Source organism: Oryctolagus cuniculus, chromosome 13 (genome assembly GCF_051225735.1).
Source record: "Oryctolagus cuniculus isolate XC-2025 breed Fujian yellow rabbit chromosome 13, ASM5122573v1, whole genome shotgun sequence".
Classification (NCBI taxonomy): Eukaryota; Metazoa; Chordata; class Mammalia; order Lagomorpha; family Leporidae; genus Oryctolagus; species Oryctolagus cuniculus.
Genome location: NC_142879.1, coordinates 31870425 through 31897201, shown reverse-complemented (window position 1 = coordinate 31897201; position 26777 = coordinate 31870425). Strand labels below are relative to the sequence as shown.

Here is a 26777-nt window from a genome sequence, read left to right as displayed (position 1 = left end):
CAATGAAATTTGATAGTAGATAAAATCTTCTGTCTTACTCAAAGCTACTAAAACTTCTTTTCAAGTTCTGAATGTGAAGTATTAAACTGGAAAGTCAAATATAATATTTTGAGTCTTCATTTTCAGTAATATAGTAAATAATTTTTCTGTCTTGAACAATAACATCTTTTAAAAACATAATTAACTTTATTAACTAAATTGTTCCACTATAAGCTATTGATACATCCAACAAAAATTTTAAATGAATTGCCTGTTAAGATAATTGTCATACAAGTTATTTACTAATGGATGTCAATTTAAAAGGATAATGTTGAAATATCTAGAACTAAAGTCATATACATTTATTTAATGAAATGTATTTGAATTCATCTTGTATTGTGAGACCCTTTATATTTTCCTGCTCTCAAACTATCAACATAAAAAATGGCATATTTGATATTAAATCAATGTAAATTGTTATGATAAAATATAAAGATAACAGCAAATTTAAAATTATACAAGCTATACTCTATAGTTTATATTGATAAATTTTCTCAGGGAACACTCAAAAAAGATGAATGAAAAATATCTACAGGGCTGGCGTACATGGCGCGGTAGGTTAATCCTCTGCCTACAGTGCTGGCATCCCATATGGGCGCCGGTTCTAGTCCCGGCTGCTCCTCTTCTAGTCCAGCTCTCTGCTATGGCCTGGGAAAACAGTGGAAGATGGCTCAAGTCCTTGGGCCCCTGCACCTGCATGGGAAGACCCAGAAGAAGCTCCCAGCTCCTGGCTTCAGATTGGCTCAGCTCCGGCCATTGCAGCCATTTGGGGAGTGAACCAGTGGACAGAAGACCTCTCTTTCTGCCTCTCCTTCTCACTGTCTGTAACTCTACCTCTCAAATAAATAAATAAAATCTTAAAAAGAATACTTCTACATTTTTCTAGTCTACAAGAATGATAACTTTTATTTCATCTTTTATGAAATAAGGTAGTGAGCGGTAAGGAGAGGTTAATACTACACAGGTTTAAAAGAGTAGAATGATTTGAGTGTCCAATGGGATAACCATTCACAGGAAAATTATTGCAGGAGTTCAGCATGGATGAAACGCATGTGCAATGAGCACACACACTAAGTGACACATAAATTCACTGTTAACAAAGAGAAGAATCAGAGCAAGTCCTCAACAATAGGAAAGTGTTTTCATGACTGTAAACCAACAGGCCAGGACTCCTATGATAGATAAATTTGTGTTATGTACTAGACACAGCAACATGAATATCAGCAGGAAGGCCTGAATGGAGGATGAAATGAAAAACAAGCCAAAACAACAGCCAAATAGGAAGCAAGAAAGAGTTAGACCATGAAGGAAGATGAGAATAACTCTATTCTTGCGGGTTAATGAGGCTGCAGTGGTGGAGAATGCGTGACACTTCAGGACTTGATGAGCTATTTTACATCACTGTGAGAACTATTTAAAACCTGGATAGAAATATTCTGTTCAGTACCATTTTGAGGAATGTTGTTTCTCTATTTGTTAGAAGTTTTATTTATTTGAGAGATAGAGAGAGAGAGCGCAACAGAATGACAGAGCTCTCATCAGCTGATTCACTCCCAAATAACTGTAATGGGCCAGGCTGTGCTGAGGCAGATGTCAGAAGCCAGGAATACAATCCAAGTGTCTCACATGGGTGGCTGGAACCCAATTACTTGATCCATCACTGCTCCATCCTAAGTTCCACACAGGGACTTACAACCTATACAAAACCCAAGTACTCCAATATGGGATGCAGGCTTTTTAACTATTAGGATAAATACCCACTCCTGGCTGTCTCTCTATAAATCCAGGGCTTCTATAAAGAGTTTTGTTTTTCACAGTCCTTTTTGTTTGAACTTTACCACAGTTGGACTATTGACAACCCCGAGTTTCTTACAAGTTTTCTTCCCTGGACTCTACAATATTTTGTCATTCGGCTTTCCTTTTTATTCTCTATTTTAATTCTCTTTTTTCATCCTAAGTCCTACCAAATGCATTATTCAAGCTTCAGTTCCTAGCGCTCTACTCTAAAATTCTGATATTCTTTTCTTTAGGTAGAATTTCCTATCAGTTTTTGATGATAGCTGTAGAAATCTTTGTCTCCAGTTTTGACCTAAGCTTTCACTCAATACTGTAGTTTAACAAATATTTGTTGAGTGATAATTATGATCCAGACAGTGCTGAGAGACAGCATCTTCTTACAAGATACCACCACATGGAGGTGTCCTAACATCATCACAAACTCAAAAAGCCCAAAGAATTTATTGTAAGCATCACTGAATACTCCATTCAGTATGTTTCTTATAAACATCTTTGATTTTGTTGTCACTGTAATTATAATAAGCTTTGAGATTACAAAACAACAAAGTTCACTTCTGACCCTCATTGAATGTGACCTAAGGTTTCACATGTCTCATCATCTTAACCCCAAGGCAGCAGGATCTGAGGTGTGCCATTTCTATGTACCAGGAAAAGAATAAGAAACCTTATTAAAGCTACTGCATGGGCATGGCATATGTCCCATTCTTCTCTCAAAACATGGTCATGTCCAAAATCAGTAGGATGGAAATTAATCATTCTTCTGTGAGGAAAAGGAGGAAAGATGAACCAGAATCTAACTAACTGAAACAGGCACGTATTGATACTAAACATCATTCATGCTTACCACAGCAAAACATCTTCCAACTCAGATCCCTGTTAGTCATTCATTTACCCAGTCAGTAAAAATTTCTGCAGGCCTTCGATATGAAATTCACTGATATATGGAAGACAATACATAAAACTATGACTGATATTCAGGAGCTCCCAAATGAATGAGACAGGTATAAATAAACAAATGTGCCAAAGTGGAACAATGTCCACATGACAAAGCATTAGGAAGTCACACCTAGTATCTATAGTCATTCTGAATTTTACTTTCCACTTCAGATCAGAAAAAGTTAATCATTAAATAAGGTATTGAAGGATAAGTAGAAACTCAGACCAATGGAGTCAGGAAAGAATGAAGAAGGATAATCTAGGCAGAGTGAACATTTTTAAAATGATGACAAATGACAAGACAAATGGTTTCACATGGCCAAAGCATATTTACACAGATGCAGCAAGAAGTGAGAATATATATGAAGCAATCATCATCTATGAAGGACCTGATAAGTTGAACGATGAGAACTTTATACTCCTTGTTACAGGAGAAGGACTGCAGGCATGGCAATAAAATGATATACTTTAGATTGGAACTGAGTCTTTGTGTTTTTTTAACATTTATTTATTTGAAAGGCAGAACAACAGAGGGAGGGAGACACACAACAGAGGAAGGGAGGGAGACACACAAGCACACACAGAGACAAAGGCAGAGACATAGGCCGAGAACGGATCTGCTTCACTCCCCAAATTGCTGCAACAGCTAGGGCTGGGCCAGGCTAAAGCCAGGAGCCAGGAGCTCCATTCAAGTCTCCCACAAGGGTGGCAGGGGCCCAATTATCTGGGCTATCATCTACTGCCACCCCTCCAACTCCCAGTTAGGTGAATTACTAGGCAATTGGATTGGAAGTAGAGCAACTGGGACTTCAACTCCACTCTGATGTGGGATATTGGCATCACAAGCTGCAGCTTCACTCATTGAATCATAACATTAGTCCCTCATCTAACTGAGACTTCAATGAGAAAAAAATGGAAATTATTTCATGACCAATAGAAGATTGGAGGTAAGAAGTAGGAGGTGGCAAGGAGACTAGAATGACTGCTGCTCAGGCTTACATTTCTGATTGAATTGGGGCACTGTTTAGGAACATAGAAAGAGAATATTTGGAGTGCCTGAGGGACACACAGAGAAGACAGGTAATAGTCAGCATGTGAATCCATACAGACCTGTATGGATTAGGAGCTCAGATCTTTGGGCACACCAATTAGTCCCCCTGATACTCCATTTCTTCAACTATGAAACGAAGGTAGGGATGGATTTGGCACACGGCAGCCTGCATCTCATTTCACAGCACCTGGTGCAAGTCCTGGCCAGCTCTAGATTCCTGCTTCCTAGTAAGACATATCCTGGGAAGTACGAGGTGATGGCCCAAGTACTAAGGTACCTGCCATTCACATGAGAGATGTGAAACAAGGTGTGAGCTCCTGGTTTCAGCCTGGTCTAGCCCTGGCTGTTGTGAGCAGTTGGAGTGAACTGGCAGATGTAAGATCTCAATATGTCTGTCTGTTTTTCTGTCTGTCTGTCAAATAAAGTGAAAAGAAACAAAAATTTTTCAAAATAAAATGAAAGAAGATACCATCTCCACTTTCCACCTTGACAGAAACACTGCTAGACAAATGTAAAAAATGCTTTTAAAAAAGAAATTCCTTTAAAATACAGAAAAAATATTTTATGAGAGTCATAATCAACTCTTTTCCACCCTTCAGATACTTTCCAAACACTTTGTGTCATCAAGATCAACAGCCTCAGTGTTTCTCAATATGACATGCTCATTCTCACTTTCAAAATGTCATGTTGTTACCCTTAAGGGTCAGTTCAAGGGTCATTTCTTTGACCTTTAGAACCTACATTAACTCTACATCTGAATACTTTTTATCTCTACCTGTGTGTATGTGCACATGGATACATATTCATGTGTTATTGGAGGGTGAAGTCCCTCTTAATTAATTTCTTTGTTAACTCAACTTATTAAGTAGATAATACACTTCCACTGTATCAAATTCTAAAGCTAGAATAATTTATAGTGAAGCTTTTTTCCATCCCTTTTCCTCAAATATTCAATTCTTTTCCCCCCAGGCAATTAATATCTTCAGGTTTGTTGTTTGTTTCCTTGATCCTTCCAAAGATCCTTTCAGAGACAAGCAAATTGAATCAGTGGCTTTCAGAACATGCACAGTGGCTCAAGTGACAATACGGGTAACAGGAAATGAATCTAAGCAGTAGGCGGTCATAATTCTCTACCCACCAAATAGCTTCATTGGGTGTATCTGTGTATCTGTTTAGTTTAAAAAGGATATCTGTTATTAAAGTTTTAAAATCACTGTACTATACCATTCATTTTTTTAAATTTTATTTAAGGGGTACAAATTTCATATGTACAGATGCAGGAACACTTCAGAACCCCCCCTTCCTCCTGCTTCCACTCCCACCCTTCATCTCCCTCTCCTATTTCCACTCTTAATTTTTACTAAGATCTATTTTCAGTTTACAGTTTTTAAAGAATCATTCATTCTGAAAGGCAGAGTTACAGAGAGGCAGAGAGAGAGAGAATCTTCCATCTGCTGGTTCACTCCCCAATTGGCTGCCAGGGCCAGCACCGTGCTGATCCAAAGCCAGGAGGCAGGAACTTCTTTCAGATCACCCACATGGGTGCAGGAGCCCAAGGACTTGGGCCATCTTCTACTGCTCTCCCAGGTCTTAGCAGAGAGCTGAATCTAAATTGGAGTAGCCAAAACTCGAACCAGTGACCATTAGGGATGCTGGAACTGCAGGCGACAGCCTCACCTGCTACGTCAGAGAGCTGGGCCCTTATTTTACTTTTATGTTCACAGGGACAAATACCACTTGTTCTCCTTGATAGGTGACAACTAACTGAGCACCAAAAAGGAAACCTGTTAAAGTGAAATGAACACTATGAGAAACGGTGACTTGATCAGCCCTTGCCCTGACTGTTGACGAGCAACTTGATATGTTATCCCTCTTGGTATTTTTTTTCTTTGTTCTACTTAATACTTTTGGTTGAATACTGTAATCAATACACAATTCTTCTTAAGTGCTGAAACTTAACTGAAAAATGATCGCTGTTAAATATAAGAGTGGGCATAAGAGAGGGAAGAGGTGTGCAATTCGGGACATGCTCAAGCTGACTTACCTCAAACGGTAGAGTTAGAAACATACCAGGGGATTCCAATTCAATCCCATCAAGGTGGCATGTACCAATGCCACCTCACTAGTCCCAGTGATCAATTTCTGTTCACAATTGATCATAATGATAGGACTAAGAACCAAAGGGATCACATAAACAAGAATAGTGTCTGCAAATACTAGCTGATAGAATCAAAAAGGGAGAGAATGATCCAACATGGGAAGTGAGATACACAGCAGACCCATAGAATGGCAGATGTCCTAAACAGCACTCTGGCCTCAGAATCAGCCCTTAAGGCATGCGGATCCGGCTGAAAAGCCCATGAGAGTATTTCAGGCATGGAAAGCCAAGACACTCTGGGGGGGAATAAAAAACCTAAATGGAAGATCTCCACGAGTGAGATCCCAGTGGAAAGAACGGGTCATCAAAGAAGGAGGTACCTTTCTCTGAAGGGAGGAGAGAACTTCCACTTTGACCATGGCCTTGTCTAAAAATTATCAGAGTCAGTGAACTCAGGGGGCTTCCATAGCCTTGGCAGCTCATGACAAGAGCCTAGGGTGATTACTGAGGCCATAAACAAGAGTGTCAATTTGTTAAGTCAACAACAGGAGTCACTGTGCACTTACTCCTCATGTAGGATCTTTGTCCTTAGTGTACTGTACATTGAGATTTAATGCTATAACTAGTACTCAAACAGTATTTTTCACTTTATGTTTCTGTGTGGGAGCAAACTGTTGAAATCTTTACTTAATGTATGCTAAAATGATCTTCTGTATATAAAGAGAAATGAAAATGAATCTTGATGTGAATGGAAGTAGAGAGGGAGTGGGAAAGGGGAGGGTTGCGGGTGGGAGGGACGTTATGGGGGGGGGGGATGCCATTGTAATCCATAAGCTGTACTTTGGAAATCTATATTCATTAAATAAAAGTTAAAAAAAAAAAAGAGTATGGTGGGAATCCAACTTGCAGCCCTGTAGGGGATAGTGTATGCCAAACTAGAGGAAAAAAAGGGGGGCACATTTCTCTCTTCCTGACCACCCTGAACCAGTATCCTGCAATAAGGCAAGAGAGGGAGGGCATCATTTTGGACATACATAACAGCTATGCCAGCTCATGTCTGCACACCCAACTACCAGCCAAGCAGAGAGACCTGAGTCTGGCTGGAAGAACTGACAGGGTGATGGGTGCCCATGACTGTGGGAAGCTTGTGTGCTGGGACTATGAAAACACTGTGGCTGCATGGGAGGGTGCGTGGTGTGGGTGGGACTTTGGGCAGGCACTGTGGGCAGCTCCTCATGCTCGGGGCTCCATGAATCCCTGGTGAGGGTTATAATGTGGAATCCATGCTCACACCAAGGATACACAGATCCTTCATGTGGTTACTGGGGCAGTGTGGGCAAATATTATAACCACTGTGCCTAGTGCCCAGGCACTGGTATCCTTTGAAGACAGTGTGAGACTATGCCAACAGAGCAGAACAAACCTCCCCTTTGCTAAAAAAAAAAAAAAAAAAAACGAGAGAGAGAGAGAGAGAGATTTACCACCCCAACCTGGATGTCACCTTGGACACTCCCTATACCCTGGAGCACTGAATAGAGCTCCCTGGCCACACATACCACATGCCTCTGGGTATTCACTGAAAAAGCAGACAATCCACTAAGCCAAAGATGCACAGTCCAAAGACAAAAGCAATTACAGGGAAAAAAACAAAACAAAAAAGAATCCAACAAGTATCTCTACAAATGCTGAAAATAAATGAAACAATTCAAGAAACAAGAATAAGGAAGATAACATGACACCTCTAAAAGAACACAACACCTCAATAATATAGTGTGAAGATGAAGATATTGAAGAAATTCAAAAAATGGATTTCAAAAAAAGATCATTGGCTTACTTAGAAGTAATCAGAAGCAAATGCATGAAATAATGAAATCTGTATATGACATGAAACAAAATTTCAAACATGAAATTGAGATTTTAAAGAGAAATCAAAATGAAATATTGGAAATGAAGAATTCAATAGAACAAATAAAGAATGCAGTAGAAAGCCTTAACAACAGACTCACTGAAGCAAAGGAAAGAATATACAAGTTAGAAGACAAATCTTGGGAGATTATACATTCAGACCTAAAACAAGAAGACATTAGAAAACTAAAAAACACTGTTGGAGATCTACAGGATACTATCAAACAACACAACATACAGGTCTTAGGAGTTCCTGAAGGTGTGGAAAGAGAGAAAGGAATAGAAGTCCTTTTTTAGGGAAATAATTACAAAAAACTTCCATAATTTGAAGAAAGAAAGAGACATTCAAGTATAGGAAGCACATGGAACTAATAGACATGACCAGAAAAGAACTTCACCACAACACATTGTAGTCAAACTCTCTACAGTAAAAAATAAACAAAAGATTCTAAAATGTGCAGGAGAGAAATGTCAGATTACTTTCAGAGGATCTCCAAAGAGACTCACAGCATATTTCTTATCAGAACCCCTATAAGCTATAAGAGAATGACAAGATATATTCTAAGTCTTAAGAGAAAGAAATTATCAACCCAGAATAATGTAGTTTGCAATGATCTCAGTTATGAATGAAGGTGAAATAACAACCTTCCGTAACAAACAGAAATTGAAAGAATTTGTCACCACTTGTCCAGACTTAGAAAAGATGATTAAGGATGTGCTATACATAGAAACACAGACACATGGTCATCACTTTGAAAGAAGGTAAAGCAGAAAATATCCCAGTAAAAGTACAAAGGATATCAACAGTAAACAATAGGAATATTTATGGAAAAATGTCAGGGCAAAGTTATTACTTATCAATAGTCACCTTGAATACAAATAACCTCGAAATCTCCAGTTAAAAGACAAAGACTGACTGAATGGATTAAAAAACAAAACCCATCTATTTGTTGCCTAAAAGAGGCACATCTCACCAACAAAGATACCTGCAGACTGAAAGTGAAATGATGGAAAATGTTATTCTATGTGAGCAGAAACCAAAAAAGATCTGGTGTAGCCATCCTATTAGCAGACAAAATAGACTTAAACACAAAAACTGTTAAAAGAGAAAGAGAAGGGCACTATGTAATGATTAAGTGATCAATTTAACAGGATAATGTAACTATTATAAATGTATATGCACCTAATTACAGGGCACCTGGCTATTTAAAAGAAAAGGGTTTTTTGTTTTGTTTTTAAAGATTTATTTATTCATTTGAAAGGCAGAGTTACAAAGAGGCAGAGAGAGGCAGAGAGGTCTTCCATCTGCTAGTTCACTCCCCAGATAGCTGTAACAGCTGAAGCTGTGCCAATCCAAAGTCAGGAGCCAGGAGCTTATTCTGGGTCTTCCACATGAGTGCAGGGGCCCAAGGACTTGGTCCATCTGCTACTACTTTCTCAGGCCATGGCCGAGAGATGGATTGGAAATGGGGCAATTGGGACTTGAACCAGCACCCCATGTGGGTGGCTGACACTGCAGGCAGTGGCTTTACCCATTATGCCACAGCACCAACCCCTAAAAGAAATGTTAATGGGTCTAAAGGGAGAAATAAACTCCAACACAATAGTAATGGAGGATTTCAATACCTCACTTTCAGCTACCAGAAAGTAAATCAGCAAAGAAACAATAGAGTTAATTGACACTATATACCAAATGGACCTAACAGATATCTACAGAACTTTCCATCCTACAGTCACAGAATACACCTTATTATCATTAGCACATGAAACTTTCACTAGGATTGATTGCATGCTAGGTCATAAAACAAGTAGCAGCAAATTCCAAAATATCAGAATCATACCATACATCCTCTGCGACCACAATGTAATTAATCTGCAAATCAACAACTAAAGAATCTCTAGAACATATGCAAATACATGGAGACCAAACAACATATTCCTGAATGAACAATGGGTCATTGATGAAATCAAAACAAAACTCAAAATATTTCAGGAAATAAATGAAGATGACAATACAACATATCAAAACTATTGAGTACAGCAAAAGCAGTGTTAACAGGAAAGTTTATAGAAATTTGTGCCTATATCAAGAAATTGGACAGGCACCACATAAATGGCCTATCAGTGTATCTCAAGGATCTAGAAAAGCAACAGCATACCAAACCAAAAACTAGTAGGAGAAAGAAATAATTAACATCAGAGAAGAAATAAACAAAAAAACTGTACAAAAATCAGCAAAATGAAGAGCTGGGGCCAGCGCTGTGGAGCAGCAGGTTAAAGCCCTGGCCTGAAGCACCGGCATCCCATATGGGTGCCTTTTCAAGTCCCGGCTGCTCCTCTTCTAATCCAGCTCTCTGCTATGGCCTGGAATAGCAGTAGAAGATGGCTCAAGTGCTTGGGTCCCTGCACCCACGTGGGAGATCCAGAAGAAGATCTTGGATCCTGGCTTTAGATTGGTGCAGCTCCAGCCATTGAGGCCAGTTGGGGAGTGAACCATCAGATGGAAGCTCTCTCTCTGTTTCTCTGCTTCTCTGTAACTCTGCCTTTCAAATAAATAAATAAATAAATAAATAAATTAACACATCTTTGACCCAACATACCAAAAAAAGAAGAGAGAAGAACCAAATCAATAAAATTAGAGATGAAAAAGGAAATTAACAACAGACAAAACAGAAATAAAGAGTATCATCAGAAATTACTACAAAGAGTATATGCCAACAAACCTGGAAACCTAGAAGAAATGGACAGATTTCTGGACACATAAAACCTACCTAAACTGAGCCATGAAGACAGAGAAAACATAAAAAGACCAATAACCAAGAGAGAAATTAAATCAGTAATAAAGACCCTTCTAACAAAGAAAAGCCATGGAATGGATGGTTTCACTGCTGAATTCTATCAGACAATTAAAGAAGAACTAACTCCAATTCTTTTCAAGCTGTTCTATACAATTGAAAGGGAGAGAATCCCCCAAAATTCTTTCTATGAAGCCAGCATCACCTTAATTCCTAAACCTGAAAAAGATATAACAGAAAAAGGAAAAACAGACCAATTTCCCTGAGGAACATAAATGCAAAAATCCTCAACAAAATACTAGCCAATCAAAATTCAACAACATATCAGAGAGATCATTCACCAGAACCAAGTGGGATTTATCCCTGTTATGTGGAGATGGTTCAACATTTGCAGTCAATCAACGTGATACCACACATTAACAAATTGAATAACAAAAACCATGTGAATATCTCAATTATTGCAGAGAAAGCATTTGATAAAATACCACATTGTTTCATGGTGAAAATTCTAAGCAAATTGGGTATAGAAGGAACATTCCTCTACACAATCAGAGAAATTTATGACAAACCCACAGCAGGCATCCTATTGAATGGGGAAAAGTAGGAAGCATTCCCACTGAAATCCAGAACCAGAAAAAGTTGCCCATTATTGCCATTGCTATTCAATATAGTCTTGAAATTTTTAGCCAGAGGCATTAGGCAAAAAACAGAAATCAAATAGATACAAATTGGGAAGGAGGAAGTCAAACTATCCCTATTTGCAGATGAAATGATTATGACACCATGTGAAAGACTCAAAAGAAGATCCTAGCCTCAGCCCAGCCAAGCTCCAGTAATTGTGGCCATTTGGGGAGTGAGTCAGTGCACAGAAGCACTCTTTCTCTGTATCTCCCTTTCTCTCTGTAACTCTGACTTTCAAATAAATAAATTTTTTTAAAAAACAAACAAACTCTAGGGGCTGGTGCTGTGGTAGAGTGGATAACCTGTGGTATTGACAGCCTATCATATGGTTGCCAGTTCAAGTCCTAGCTCCTCCTCCTCCAATCCAGTTCCTTACTTTGGCCTGGGAAAGCAAGAGAAGACAGCCCAAGTGCTTGGGCCCCTGCAACTGCATTGGAGACCTGGAAGAAGTTCATAGCCTCTGGCTTCAAATCCATGCAGCTCTGGCCATTGCAGACATTTGGGAAATGAACCACTGTATGGAATACCTGTCTGTCACATTTGTATCTTTGCATCAAATGATTCATAATAATTATCTAAATAGAGAGAGAAAAATTAAAAAATATATATATAAGAAAAAAATAATGAAGCATATTTCTTCACATGGGTGAAGAAATCTGAGTAATGAATATATGAAGAATTGTTTATTGTTTTAGTTTTTCTGTAAACCTGAAATTATTTCAAAATTTAAAAGTTCCTTTTAAAGAGGCCTGAAATGTCAATAGAAATACAATGAACAAGAAAACCCCACAGAAAACTGTATGTCAAAATTGGAAACAATGGGAGGAAAAAAGGCAGCAAGAAACAAAATACTTCAATCTAGAAAATAGTACTAAGAAGGCATAAAAATTTGATGCACATAAGCAGCAGTGATATTTATTTTCCAATATTTGTAGGAAAAAATAAGTTCAAGTATGAAATAAGATTCTCTACTAAGCCAGTACAATTAAATTCAGATCCATATGGAATATATACAGTACCCAGTGAATTTCTATATGCAGGGATACATTAAAAGTTAGCAGAAAAAATGAAATAAAAGTTTAAGGCCAGCAGTGTGGCACAACAGATTAAACTTCTTGTGAGGCTGGTATCCCATATGAGCACCAGTTCAAGTCCCAGTTGCTCTACTTCCAATCCAGCTCCCTGTTAATGTGCCTGGGAAAGCAATGAAAAATTGCCCAAATGCTTGGGTCCTTGCCATTCACGTGGTAGACCCAGATGGAGTTGGTTCCAGTCTCCTGGCTTTGGCCTGGCCCAGCCTCACTGTTGCAGCCATTTGGGGAGTGAACCAACAGATAAAAATTTCTCTCTCTCTCTATTTATTTTGATAAAAAAAATTTGAAACCTAGACATGCTTTTTATAATATACATTTTACATAAACTCATTGAAAACCTCTCACATACATGAATTTCAAAATTATCACACCAAAATAAATTTCTTCCAACTAATTTTCCATCAACATTTTGAAATACCCTTATCTATTAATAAATAAACAATATGGGTCATTTGTATATACTCCAGATAAAAGGTAGTTACCAAAATCCCCAAAACTTTAACTTGAGAAATATCAGAAGAAAATCTCTTCTTAAACATTCGATAATATGACGTTTATTAACATTATTATTTTTATAAAGTTTTTAAGTATGACTTCATCTCATTTTATTAATGCTCTCTCCACGTCAGCAGTTGTCAGAGATGTTTTAAAAGTTTTGTTCCTATAACCACCCACATCTTAATTACATCAATTTTAGTATATACACAACAGAGAGACATAGCCAATGAAAAGGACAAATTATCTTGAAGTTGACCTTTAGTATTCTAAAATGCCAAGCTCTAGATTTGAGGAGTATATGTTAAATAGCAGTTTAGATGGACTGTAGTATCTAGGTTTAAATCCTGAAAAGCTGCTTTTTCTCTTCAATATTCTTTTCTTTTTAAAACATATTTAAAAATACGTATCTTTGATTTTACTTACTTGCCTCCTTCATATATCTACAGTCAATAACTCTAAGAAAGGTGGGCTTCAAACTTGATGGAGTTTTCCAAACCTTTATATAAATGTTTTATGCAAATATATGTGTACACACACACATATAATGAAATCTTCATAGGGTTTGCTTCAGTGACATACACATAAAATGGAGCAGATAGGATTTGAAAATTTCTCTCATAACACTCCAAGAAAACTGTTTCAACATTCTGGGAATAATAACAACAGCATTGCTAATGAAATAGTAACCATTTTTGAGCACCTATTATGGCTCTATCATAGTTCTGGAGATTTCAAATACAGTATTTCACTTAATTTTCACAAAAATTTATAAAATATTCTTAACCTCATTTGAAAGGCAAGGGACATAAGCAAGGCCCACATAGGCTAACAAATATTCCCAAAGTCAGCCAACTTTCATCATCATGTCTAAAACCAAGCTATTTCTATTGTTTACCAAGAGTTAAAAGTTGAGTAGAAGACTCAGAAATTATTCAAATAAAATGTTGTCTGGCACCTATCAGATACTCTGTAAATATTAGTGTTAGTTAAACACTGCTTTCCAATTTCACCTTTCCACAATCATAAGCAGAAACAGAAATAGATGCATTTTAAAGAGTTACTTTGCAAAATCCTATTTTAACCAAAATCAAGTCAAGAAAGGGGAAGCAAAGTAAGACCATGCTATATTTAACTGATGACTGATCTGTTTCAGTTTTCAGATTCTGCCTGATTAGGGTATCACAGTGTAGTAGAAATAACATTGGCATTCTTTCTTCTACTCATTTATATAAATGTAAACTAAAAATTTATTATGTGCTAGGCACCATGCTAGGCAAAAGCAACAATAATAGATAGTTTCTGCTTTCATGGAAATTAAGCCGGATGTGGGCAATTATCAGACAATTTACACCAAATGTGAAAAACTCTATAACAAAGGTAAGGTTGCTATGCATACTAATTATGTCACTATGTATTCATAGATAATGTTAACCCAGTGTTTCCTTACCTGCCAAATAGGTCTTAACTTTTTTGTTTGGTTTTTATTTTTATTGTTACTTTTAAATATTTATTTTATTTATTTAAAAGGGTGGAGGGGATAGAGAGATATATCTTCCGTCTGGTAGTTTACTCCCTAAAGGGCTGCAAATGCCCAGGAAAGGGCCAGGCTGAAGCCAGGGACATGGAATTCCATCTGGGTCCTCTACTGTGGGTATTACCTTTTAGTAGGCATAATGATATACAAATAAATAATCTGCACAAAAAGTCTGGCAAGTATCAGGTGTTTAATAAACAATAGCTTCATAAAACCTTTTGTTGCTTTCCAATAGTATTTGGAATACATTAGTTTATATCTATTTATATATGTACCTTTCTATAAAAATCCATTTGGAATTATCATTTACTGATTTATTCAAATCTTATTTATACCTTAAAAAAATTCAGTAGAAAGTTCTGAAGATATTACAAAAAAGGCCTAGTGTTTACCTCTACCAACTGAGCATCCCTTTGGGGATATTTATTGACTATGCAACGGATGAAGCCATTCATGTAAAATGTTGGTTACTGAAAAATGAACTAGCTCTGATGCCTATACTATCAAAGTAAATCTAGCAGATACAGATCTAGAAAACATAAATTATCTAGAAAATACCCATAATCATAAATAAAAGTCTAAATATATACACATTATGAATATATTAACAAAATTAAAATTTCTGGTATAGTTTGGGTACAAATAAATAAGTAGATTCTTCATGGAAAAATCAGGAAAGGCTTCTCTGAAGAGGTTTCATACCAAAAGTTATGCTTAATTTTGTCCTTATGTAAATGCTTATTATTAATAATTCCAAACTACATATAAATACAACCTAAGTAAATAACTACAGCATACTATATAAATCAAATGCTAACATACATATATTTAAATTTTATATTTACCTTCACAACTAGTTGATACATTTTTCTGCCTAAGAAACCTCTCCACCATTTTTGAATAATTATTGCTATTTTGTGTAAATGCCTAGGAATAAAAAAAAGCTTATTAGAATGCTTTCATTGAATCAAGAATGTCTCTTAAATCTTATATCTTAGAATATATTCGCCTATAATCCAAGAGACCAAATTCAAAGCCATGTTTATGTATACTTCTAAAGAACAGAAAAAGTTATTCTGGAATACAGTTAATAATTTTGAGAAGTAGGAAAAAAGACATAGATAACTTCATTATTTTGCGCTTGTGATTAAACTACATTTTAATTTCAATTGCTCATTAATAGTCTTTAAAATACTTTTAAATTTTAAAATTATCACACAGAGCATAGTGACATGTTCAGAAGTAAGGTCCTATCAATACAAAGTATTGTAAATAATTAGAAATATTTAAAAGCAAACATGGAATGCTCCACAAATTTGTATGTCATGATTGTGCAGGGGCCAGGCTTACTTTCTATCATTCCAATTTGCATATATGTGCTGCCTAAGCAGGCACTAGAAATAATTCTTTACATCAAGAGACAGTTCCCTCAATATTCATTTTTTTTAATCCCCACATCTATATAAGCCAAAAACAGAATGAATGAATTTTAAAAAAGAAAGATGTTGCTTTTATGGTTATGCTTCCAGTTTCCACAGTGGTCAAAAGAGAAGCCTCTTGTAAAGTTGTATGTTTGGGTCTTTCTAGACAGTATAAGGAAGTATTTTAAAGTATAATTCCCACTCTACTCTCTTTTTTTTTTTCCAGAATTGAAGGGAAACTTGGGAACATTTGGGTACTTAAGAAAAAGTGGTGGTGGTGGAGCAGGTGCTGTGGCGTAGTGGGTTAAGCTGCTGCCTCCAATGCCAGCACCCCATATGGGCACTGGTTCGAGACTTGGCTGCTCCACTTCCAATCCAGCTCTCTGCTATGCCCTGGGAAAGGCCAACTGGGGAGTGAACCAGTGGATGGAAGACCTCTCTCTCTTTCTCTCTGCCTCTCCTTCTCTTTATGTGTAACACTGACTTTCAAATAAATAAATAAATCTTAAAAAAAAAAAGAAAAAGTGGGAGCTAATCCTCCGCCTTGCAGCGCCAGCACACCGGGTTCTAGTGCCGGTCGGGGCGCCGGATTCTGTCCCGGTTACCCCTCTTCCAGGCCAGCTCTCTGCTGTGGCCAGGGGGTGCAGTGGAGGATGGCCCAAGTCCTTGGGCCCTGCGCCCCATGGGAGACCAGGATAAGCACCTGGCTCCTGGCTTTGGATCAGCGTGGTGCTCTGGCCGCAGTGCGCTGGCCGCGGCGGCCATTGGAGGGTGAACCAATGGCAAAGGAAAACCTTTCTCTCTGTCTCTCTCTCACTGTCTACTCTGCCTGTCAAAAAAAATATATATATACAAAACAAACAAACAAAAAAGTGGGAAGAATTACAATGGGAATAAATTTTACTCTCTGAATAACTGGAGCCACATCACTCAAGTATCATTTGCTTTGATCCACCAACAAGTTGGAAAGGATTGGAACAGCTTCCCTGCCCCTTTGTCACCACTCGATGAATTCACTACTAAAAATAGAAATCCACTCATGTGTTGTATCCTATGGAAATTGGGCAAAAGAGTGTGATCAAGCTTATTTATAATACTAAGAATTCTTGTTAGCAGAGATGGGTCAATATAATTTGGTTTTCACTGATAAAAGATCACAAATTTCCTTTAAAAGGACATGCTACAATTTATTAACTTCATTTTGAGTAATGTAAAGATTATTTCAAACAAGCACTACACGAATAAATTAATTTCTAAGAAAGATATACTTTATGATATATTTGAGCAGTTTAAATGACAAAATCAATATACCTGATATATGCCCGAACTTGACATCCCCGAAACCAGCTCTGGATTTTAACTGCTGCATCATACTCCTTTTTTCTAAATACATCCACAACGCTAGGGTAAGAGTATAAACAGCATTTCATTAGTAACTAAATATAATCTTAAAGCAAGTCAACCTGTTAATCTTTAATTTCTTCCAAAATGATACTTACAATTCAAACGTCATTTAAATTCTAAATAAAACATTTTAAATTACAAGCTGTGTTTTAAAAATTAACCTTTCTCTAAGAAGCCATGTGCTTTAAACAGCTTTACTTTTTTATTTTTATAATCACCTATTTTGCAACTAATTAATGTACCAGTAATTCTTATTAGGAAATAAAAAAGCAACATGTTACTTTGTCATTATTTTAAAAATATAATTATTTCAATTTAGTTTAAATGCCACTACACATGCATCACGCAAGTCTAAACTACTGTCATATTTCACTCATTCATCAGTAAATGAATGCTTCTAAATAAAATGAATCTATCATACAATGCTTATGCTAGCCAGAATTTTCAGAAAGCCCATTTAAGTTAAAGGAGGCTGGAGTTGCTCATGGGACTTAGGAAGAAATACATTCAATTTTTACATTTTAGTGATATATGAAAGGTAAAGTTTCAGTAAAGATAAATCTCTATCTTAATTTTATCAGTCATTAACTATTCTCTCTCCCCATTCCCAATTAATAAAGTGCTACCACTTAGGCCAACCACAGTGTTGGCCTTACAGGGTAATTTATCTCCTAGAATACTGGGTGACACATATTTAGCACTTTCTGTTTGCTGAATAAATTGTTATTCATTTTTTTTTCAGTTTTCAACAGTTTTAATTGGGAGGCTTTGTTTTTTCTTTTTACCCCAGAAATCTTTTATTTAAAGAATAAAAACATCATGTATTTCATAAATAGAACTTTAGGAACATAATGACTCCTCCCACTCACACTCGCACCCTTCTTCCTCCACCCTCTCCTATTCCCATCCTTATTTTTTACTAAAGTCTATTACTTATCAAAAAATACCCTCAGACTTCTGTTTTCTTGGGCAGTTAGTTTTGGTGCTCATTATGCTAGACTATGTATATATATAGCATATTTACAAAACTGATTTTGTCATTTTACATAATGTAAAACAGAATGGAGAAACAATTTCAAACAATAAAATTCTTGAACAATATATAAGGTTGATTGAGAGAAAGAAAGTAGGGTTACCAATAAGCTGTTATTAGCAAAAAAAAGTTGTAGCAGATTATGGTTCTAGAGAAGCAGGCAGGAAAGTTACCTAGAAAGCCTAGCTGAGAAGAGCCCATGACAGCAAAGAGAGAAATGCAAACTTAGGCATCAAAGTCAGTGACCTAGTCACCAAACACATGATGGAGGGAATGCACACAAGTCAATACGATGACATAAGATATAGTTTAAGTGCAGAATGAGATGTAAAAATTACACATGAGAATACATAAGATTACAATGCAAAGGAAGTTTGGGAAAATAATTAGAAGATTCTCTATTGTTTCTAACTCTACCGTTTGAGGTAAGTCAGCTTGAGCATGTCCCGAATTGCACATCTCTTCCCTCTCTTATTCCCACTCTTATATTTAACAGTGATCATTTTTCAGTTAAGTTTCAGCACTTAAGAAGAATTGTGTATTGATTACAGTATTCAACCAAAAGTATTAAGTAGAACAAACAAAAAAAATACTAAGAGGGATAACATATTCAGTTGCTCATCAACAGTCAAGGTGAGGGCTGATCAAGTCACCGTTTCTCATAGTGTTCATTTCACTTTAACAGGTTTCCATTTTGGTGCTCAGTTAGTTGTCACCTATCATGGAGAACAAGTGGTATTTGTCCCTTTGGGAGTATTTCAGGCATGGAAAGCCAAGACACTCTGGGGGAAAAAAAAAAAAAACCTAAATGAAAGATCTCCGCGAGAGAGATCCCAGTGGAAAGAACAGGTCATCAAAGAAGGAGGTACCTTTCTCTGAAGGGAGGAGAGAACTTCCACTTTGACCATGGCCTTGTCTAAATATGATCAGAGTCAGTGAACTCAGGGGGCTTCCATAGCCTTGGCAGCTCATGACAAGAGCCTAGGGTGATTACTGAGGCCATAAACAAGAGTGTCAATTTGTTAAAAGTCAACAACAGGAGTCACTGTGCACTTACTCCTCATGTAGGATCTCTGTCCTTAATGTGCTGTGCATTGAGATTTAATGCTATAACGAGTACTCAAACAGTATATTTCACTTTGTGTTTCTATGGGGGTGCAAACGGTTGAAATCTTTACTTAATGTATGCTAAACTGATCTTCTGTATACAAAGAGAATCGAAAATGAATCTTGATGTGAATGGAAGGGAAGAGGGAGTGGGAAAGGGGAGGGTTGCAGGTGGGAGGGACGTTATAGGGGGGAAGCCATTGTAATCCATAAGCTGTACTTTGGAAATTTATATTCATTAAATAAAAGTTAAAAAATAAATAAATAAATAAATAAAAGAAAGGAAAAAAAAAAGATTCTCTATTGTTGTATGCTTGTGTTACATGTACCAAATGAAAAAAAGAATTTGTATTCAATGTATTCTTGTCTCATATTGTTGTATTCCAAGTAGGAAGGACAACAGTTTCAAATTCTTTTTTCTGGAGCCTTCTCTAACTTGCCCTACTACAATCAGATCTTTCCATTTTATACCCTCATAGTTCTTCATAACATTTAACACTATACTATTTTAATAATTGTTTAATGATGATCTCTTCCACTAAACTTTGCAATCCAATCTATCTTTTCCTACACTGTATTTTTAGTGGCTCCTGTAAGATTGTTGGTATAATTCCTAACATTTAACCTTTGTCTTAACTAAAAGGGAACAATGTGGCTTTTGGCACATCATTTGTGGGCCATACAAAATGATTAAGTTAAAAATTAACTTGCTGGGCTTAGTGAAAGAAGCTAGATCCAAGAGGACAAATATCATATGTTTTCTTCCATTTGTGGCAACTAATATAGAGTACACAAAAAATGCATATGTGTGAAATTGACATCTGGAGATTTGATTATTGTTTACAGCCCTTGTCTTAACTTCTGAATTCTTTAAATTTTCATATAATAGCCATGTAACACTTCTATAACTAAGAAATGAAAAATGAAATAAACTAATAGAGTATTTTTAAAAACTATAAATATATTTTCAAGTCAAAGGGAAGCATTAGACTTATCTGGGAATTAAATCCTAAAGAATTTGGCCAGTTAGCATATTAGAAACCCTGGGCTAGCCTAGGTAAAACTCTAAGGTAGAGAAAAGCAGGTTAGCTTTGCAGAGAGACAGTGATTCAAATCCTAACTGTGCCACCTATTAGCTGGTTAATCGCAAGCAAGTTATTAAACCAAAAATCCATCTTCTTTAACATTCATATGAAATAGTGATCTTTCTACTTTCTATTTGTTGAGTACTTTATTTGCTGGAGGATTTAAGCTGTGACTATTAAGTAAATTAAATATATTATTACCAAAATTAAAAGAAAAAAAAGAAAGGAAGGAAGGAAGGTGGAAGGGTAGGAAATACCACTATGGGTTTAAAATTATATATATGAAATACATGAAATCTGTTCTCTTTATACAAATAATAAAAGAAGCTAAAAAATTTAGCTTGCTATGGATTTATTAAACTTCAAGTCCCACCTGCAGCTGCTTTGGCAGAGCCAGACCAAATGATTTTCAGGCCTTCTATGACTTAATAGGCCAGATGTTCTCTATCCATATGGTCTTTTGAAAACATAAATCTGATCAAACATTTTTTCTTAAAATCCTTTAGTAACCATAAAATATTTCAAGCTTTCTGAATGTAGTCTAAAGCCCTATAGAATGTGGAATTCCTTCTAGATCTAGCCTGAACCTCATTTGCCATATCTTCTTCACCATTTCCATTCTATAATAGAGCCATTCTGTTCTTATTGCTCCCTGAATAGCCCATGTTCTCTCTTCCATTCAAACTATGTCACAGTTACTTTTTTTTTGAAATGGTTTTTCCAACTATAACTTTCAACAACTATATCTTCATGGTGATTGAAACCTTGTGCTACATACTACTTATAATAACATTTACATTCCTGAATGCTGTGCTCACATTTTATTCATGCTTACATTTCACACATAGTAAAGTATCTGATATATTGGAGATACTAAACAAATGTCTATGGAAAGAAGGACAGAACAAAAGGGGGCAGCAATGAAGATCTGTTAAGTAGTAGTTGAAGCCAGGTAAGAAGGAAAATATTAATATTAGAGAATACTGGGCTCATTGAATATCATCATTTTGTTAACAGAATCACACAATCTCTGGTTTGGAAACATGTTACATAAGGGAAAGAGAAAACAAGGTCCAATTATAAGAAACAAGTATTGTGCAGTGTCACAGAAGTTAATGGAAAAGGCATCAAAAACAGGAGACCATGATTAAGAAATGTCAAATGTTGTGAAGCAGTCATGGAAAACAAGGTCATTGTTCAAGAGGTTGAAGGGTTAAAGGAAATTTTTTTTTCTTTTAAAATCTTATCCTAGTCAATTACAAGATGTGATAGAACATACAAAATGTCATTTATGGAAAACATGGAAAAGATATAGTAACATAATGTCTAGTAAAGAAGGCAGCTAAAGAAGATAAGAGTTTTAAGAAAATAAGGAGCATATTTTGTTCAATAAGACTAATGTGAAATATAATTCATGATAATGGAACAAATCTGTTTCTTATCTAATGGTTATTTAACCTTTTGAACTATCAACATTTATGACTTTATCAGCTTCCATATTTTAATATAGTCTATTGAAATAAGTGAAAACATTTGTTTTTCCTTCCCTAGCAACTATCAACAGCTGGCTTTCTTTGCATAGGAAATAGCAAAATATGAATAAGGTACACAGATACACTTCATACATCTTTTGAACTAATGTATTAATTACTCTATTTGGTTGAATTTACCTGTTATTAATAGTTGTCAGTCAAAAAATTCAGAAGATAAGCAATTAAATTCACTTTTAAGGCTTATGTCTTTAAACCATTCCTAGTGACACCACTCATCAAGTGGAAAATTAATCTTTCTGGAATATTAATAATAAATACATAAATGTAAGCACAAATTATATTAATAAGCCCTCCATATAGCAACTAAAAGGAAGGAAACACTAAAAACTTAACTAGTTGTTAACTTGGTGCTAAGCTTTCACTTATGTACTAAAATCTGACTGCTTATACACATTTTTCTGTTGACCTTTTATGAATTGCTTCAAAATGAAATTTTTTTTTTTTTTTTGACAGGCAGAGTGGACAGTGTGAGAGAGAGACAGAGAGAAAGGTCTTCCTTTTTGCCGTTGGTTCACCCTCCAATGGCCGCCGCTGCAGCCGGCGCACCGCGCTGATCCGATGGCAGGAGCCAGGATCCAGGTGCTTTTCCTGGTCTCCCATGGGGTGCAGGGCCCAAGCACCTGGGCCATCCTCCACTGCACTCCCTGGCCATAGCAGAGAGCTGGCCTGGAAGAGGGGCAACCGGGACAGAATCCGGCGCCCTGACCGGGACTAGAACCCGGTGTGCCGGCGCCGTAAGGCGGAGGATTAGCCTATTGAGCCACGGCGCCGGCTTCAAAATGAAATTTACAGATACTTGGGTTACCCTGGGATGCTGAATACTATTAGTACAATATGTCATGAACTACTAGACATGTTATGCTTAAAGTGAAAAATGTGGGTAACACTTTAAGAGTGTATTAATTGCTTCAAAATTATAATGAAAATCCTATAGCAGTGAATAAAATATGACATCTATATGAATTCAAAATAAATGTATTATGATCGGTATTATCACAATTCATCCTAAGTGGATTAATGATAAAAGACTAAAATATTACCAGTAATATAATAAAACATCAAGAACAAGTAAGAAGTTTTTATCATCAACTAAAATAGTGTCACCCCAGATAATAAATATTAATATTATCAAAATATTGTTAGAGGCCAGAAATTAACTGAAAATAAATATAAAATGAAAAAAGATGTCTGCTTAAATCTCTTTTCACCAATATGCAGAAAACATTTTCCATATCAGGACACTGTATCAATTCTGATCTGTGTAATTTAGCTATGAGTAAATATTAGATTAAAAACCCAATTGTCTTTTTCATTACCATACAACTTCTAACAATTTTAGACAATTTGAATAAAATTCCAATATTAGCTGTCCTGTGCTATAAGATATGTTGATGAGTAAAATTATTAATGATTTGCATATAATTTCACTTTTGAGTCTTAAGGATTCCAAGCTCCTTCTAAGCAGAAACTATATATAATCTATATTTGGTGCTTGGATTATCAGTCATGAATAATGGGATTGTTTTAGAAATATAATTTTCATAATTTATAGTGAACTTTAAAATGGAAAACGGAATTAAAAGGTGTTTCGTTGGGCACACAAAAATTCTTGAAATCTATGCAGTACGCATTGCTGTGAATTTGTGAAGACCTATCATATATTTTGTTTGGCTTAATAGTCCTCATTATTCTTATATTACTACTAATGAATAATGTGTTGCAAATTCATTAGTATTTAGTCCTATAGCAGGAGTTATTATAGTGTGTTACACAGATTTATATTGTCAGTGAAATTTTAAAATATATTATATTTACTGTTCCTCACTTCAGTTCCTAAATAAGGTAGATTCTAGTGCTACTAGGAATGGGCAGGGAAAGCAGGGGTCTGAGCTAGAGGGAGCCACAGTGGCTCAGAATGGGCTATCAGATCCTCAGTTCAGTAATGTGAGCATCCAAATGTTCAGGAAAGACAGGGCTCAGAAGAAAGAAGGCCTTGGTTTTAGGTGTGAAAAGGGAAGTGAAGAGTCTACGTGTGAGGGCAATCAGCACAGGGAATCAGAGCTCATGAGTTATTAGAGGGGCATTCTAGTTTGTGGAAAAGTAATGGTTTAACTTGGGGTGGTTTAGTCCACACTGGGTGAGAAGAGGTAGTTGCAGTGACTGAGGTTTGTCTACAAATGGAGGAACTTATGAAATAATTAAAAAAAAAATAAGGGTAAGGATGGCCATATTTCTTGATAGGTAAAGAAGCTAAGTTATTGTTCTCCAGGTAAACCCATGAATTTTAATATATATATTGATTAACACTTAGATACAGAAATAAGCATAGATGTAAAAATATAAATATATACACATATATTCTCTAACTTTGTACACTGAGAGGGTCTGATGGTACCATCACCCAACAATAATGTGCATCCCCAAAGAAAAGAAGTGTTCCTTGGAGAAATGGAGGGTTTCAGGGTTCAGGCAGGAAAAGAACAAGATGAACCAGGTTCATGATTTTTGTTTATCAGAAAAAATAATTGTTACCATGATCAGGAAAGAGAAGGAAGGATGAAGAGGATATCACTAGTCCGGCTTGGGACAAAGTTAGCATGAAAACAAGTAAGAGTAGTGGATTTTTACACACAGTATAAAATAAAAAACTACTGAGTCCTCATGATAGAGATAAATAAATTACAGGTTTGATGATTGTTAGACTACATACATGGTTTCAAAGTACCCACTTTTTAAAATATTTACTAATGAAAAAGGGGGAAAAGAGAATATTTCAGTACAGAAACATAATGGATATCATTTTAATGAAGTGATTCAAATTAATATTGTCCATAATTGGAAAAATAAAAATTCTGCAGTATTTGTAGGGAATACATGGAGATAAATGAATGAATTCTGTGATATTACCACCAAAATGCATAAAAATTAATCTAAGAGTTGGAAAATAAGACAAACATAAATTGAGGGAAATTCTATAAATAAACTGGTCTTGCTCCTCAGAAGTGTCAAAGTCATGAAAATCAAAGAAAGATGGAAAAAATATTCCACATTGAAGACAACTGAAAAACAAAACAAAACAATAAGGATAATTTTTCTATGAGAAACATTATTGGGGCAATTGTCAAGCTTGAATGCAGTCTAAAGGTTAGATACTAGAAATGTGCTAATGTTAATTTCTTGATTTTGATGGTTGAATTGTGGTTATACAAAGTCTTTCTGTGTTAAGAATTTGGGGGGGGGGCAATGGGCATAAAGTTGCAACTTACCCTCATGATTTAGGAAAAATGTTTATATACTGTGTTTTTACTTTTTCTGTAAGCATCAGATTGTTTCAACAATTTTAAATGTGCTAGTGTACCTATATGTTTGTGTAGCTGGTGAATTTTTTACTTCAGATCCTCTGGTTTTTATTTCTAAAAATTCTACCTACTGCCTTTTAAAATTATTTGAGAAGCAAAGTGAACAGGAAGAGAGAGAGAAGGAGGGAGATGGGGAGGGGCAAGGGAGAGAGAGAGAGAGAGAGTTCCCACCTGGGAATTCACTCCTCAAATGCCTTTAAAAAGGCTAGGGTTGGGCAAGGGCTGCAGTCAGGAGTGAAGAACTCAATCCAGGTCTCCCCAAAATGTGACAGAAGCCCAATTACTTGAGGCATTATTGCTGTCTCCCAGTATCTGTATTGGCAGGAAGCTGGAGTCTGGAGCTGGAGGTGGGAATCAACTATTTAACTACTCATTATGTTCATATTTTTCTCTTACATGCCTAGGCATTTTTGGATACATATTTTTAAAACATTGCTAATTCTATCAGACATATCTGTCTGTGTTTACTGAGTATATATTCTTTCTCTCAGTTATGGGACATAGTTATGGGACATAGTTACATTTCTGTGCTATCCTTAATTTATAAATAAATGTTAGACACTATGAATGTTATGTTGCTGGTAGTTTGGATTTTGTTCAAAAACTGACTATAGGCAAAAAGATGGTATAATTTTCTGGTTCACCTGTTTTCCTTTCTCTCAGGGAAAAAATTCTGTATTTGCCTATTTTATTAATGCCTAAAAACAATGTTTTGAATAATCTGTTCATTCTTCTAATTTTTTTTATAGTGGGAGGGCAAGATTTGTAGCTGTCATATATTCATGGACACTTCATGAATATGTTTAATTTTGTATTTTCAAAGCAAAATTTTTGTGGCCAAGAACAAATGTTTTCTTACTCATCCACTGTTTTGCAAATAATATGAGGAATCCTGGAAAAGTTCATGGGAAATGCATGTTATGAAAAAAAACTATGTATATTAAACTATAGATATTAAGACTTTGCACCAAAATAAATGCATTTCCTCTGAACTTTCTGTAGCCTCCCAAACATGATTACCTAACACTCAATTCAAAATTTTTAAATACACTGGGAAATGTAGAGAAAAAATTAAGATTCTATTAAAACTATCCACATCCTCTAATTTTCAAGCTCTAATCACTGTTAATAGCTTGTTATGTATAATTCAAGATTCACAGTTTTGGGCAATGCCTCTCAGGGAGCGACCCTCCTCCTCACTGCTGCAGCAGAAGGTTTCTGATGTAAATAAATCTCACTTTGCTAAAAAAAAAAATCATTGTTTTGTGTCTCAACATATTTTCACATTAAAAGATCACTAAATGCATTATATGTTTCCCATGACTTATTTTTACCTTAATTTTTTGGAGATATTTTTCATATAATTATGTATAACATCTTTACACTT

General features: G+C 35.9%; 1 protein-coding gene and 1 non-coding gene across 4 annotated transcripts in view; both read right to left on the bottom strand.

The window, feature by feature from the left end:
• The window catches only part of SPATA17 (spermatogenesis associated 17), a 289576-nt gene that overhangs the window by 256262 nt on the left and 6537 nt on the right, over positions 1-26777 (bottom strand). For 2 of the 3 annotated variants that reach the window (XM_002717401.6, XM_089312203.1), the window contains exons 2-3: positions 17161-17250; positions 15274-15355 (exon numbers count right to left, since the gene is read on the bottom strand). In XM_002717401.6, the coding sequence (XP_002717447.2) occupies positions 15274-15355; positions 17161-17250 (172 nt within the window). The remainder of the gene's footprint in view (positions 1-15273; positions 15356-17160; positions 17251-26777) is intronic. The other variant, XM_089312202.1, reaches the window with a different exon arrangement.
• LOC127483619 (U6 spliceosomal RNA) lies at positions 15721-15823 on the bottom strand. Its single transcript, XR_007910058.1, has one exon. It is a non-coding gene; the product is annotated as a U6 spliceosomal RNA (small nuclear RNA).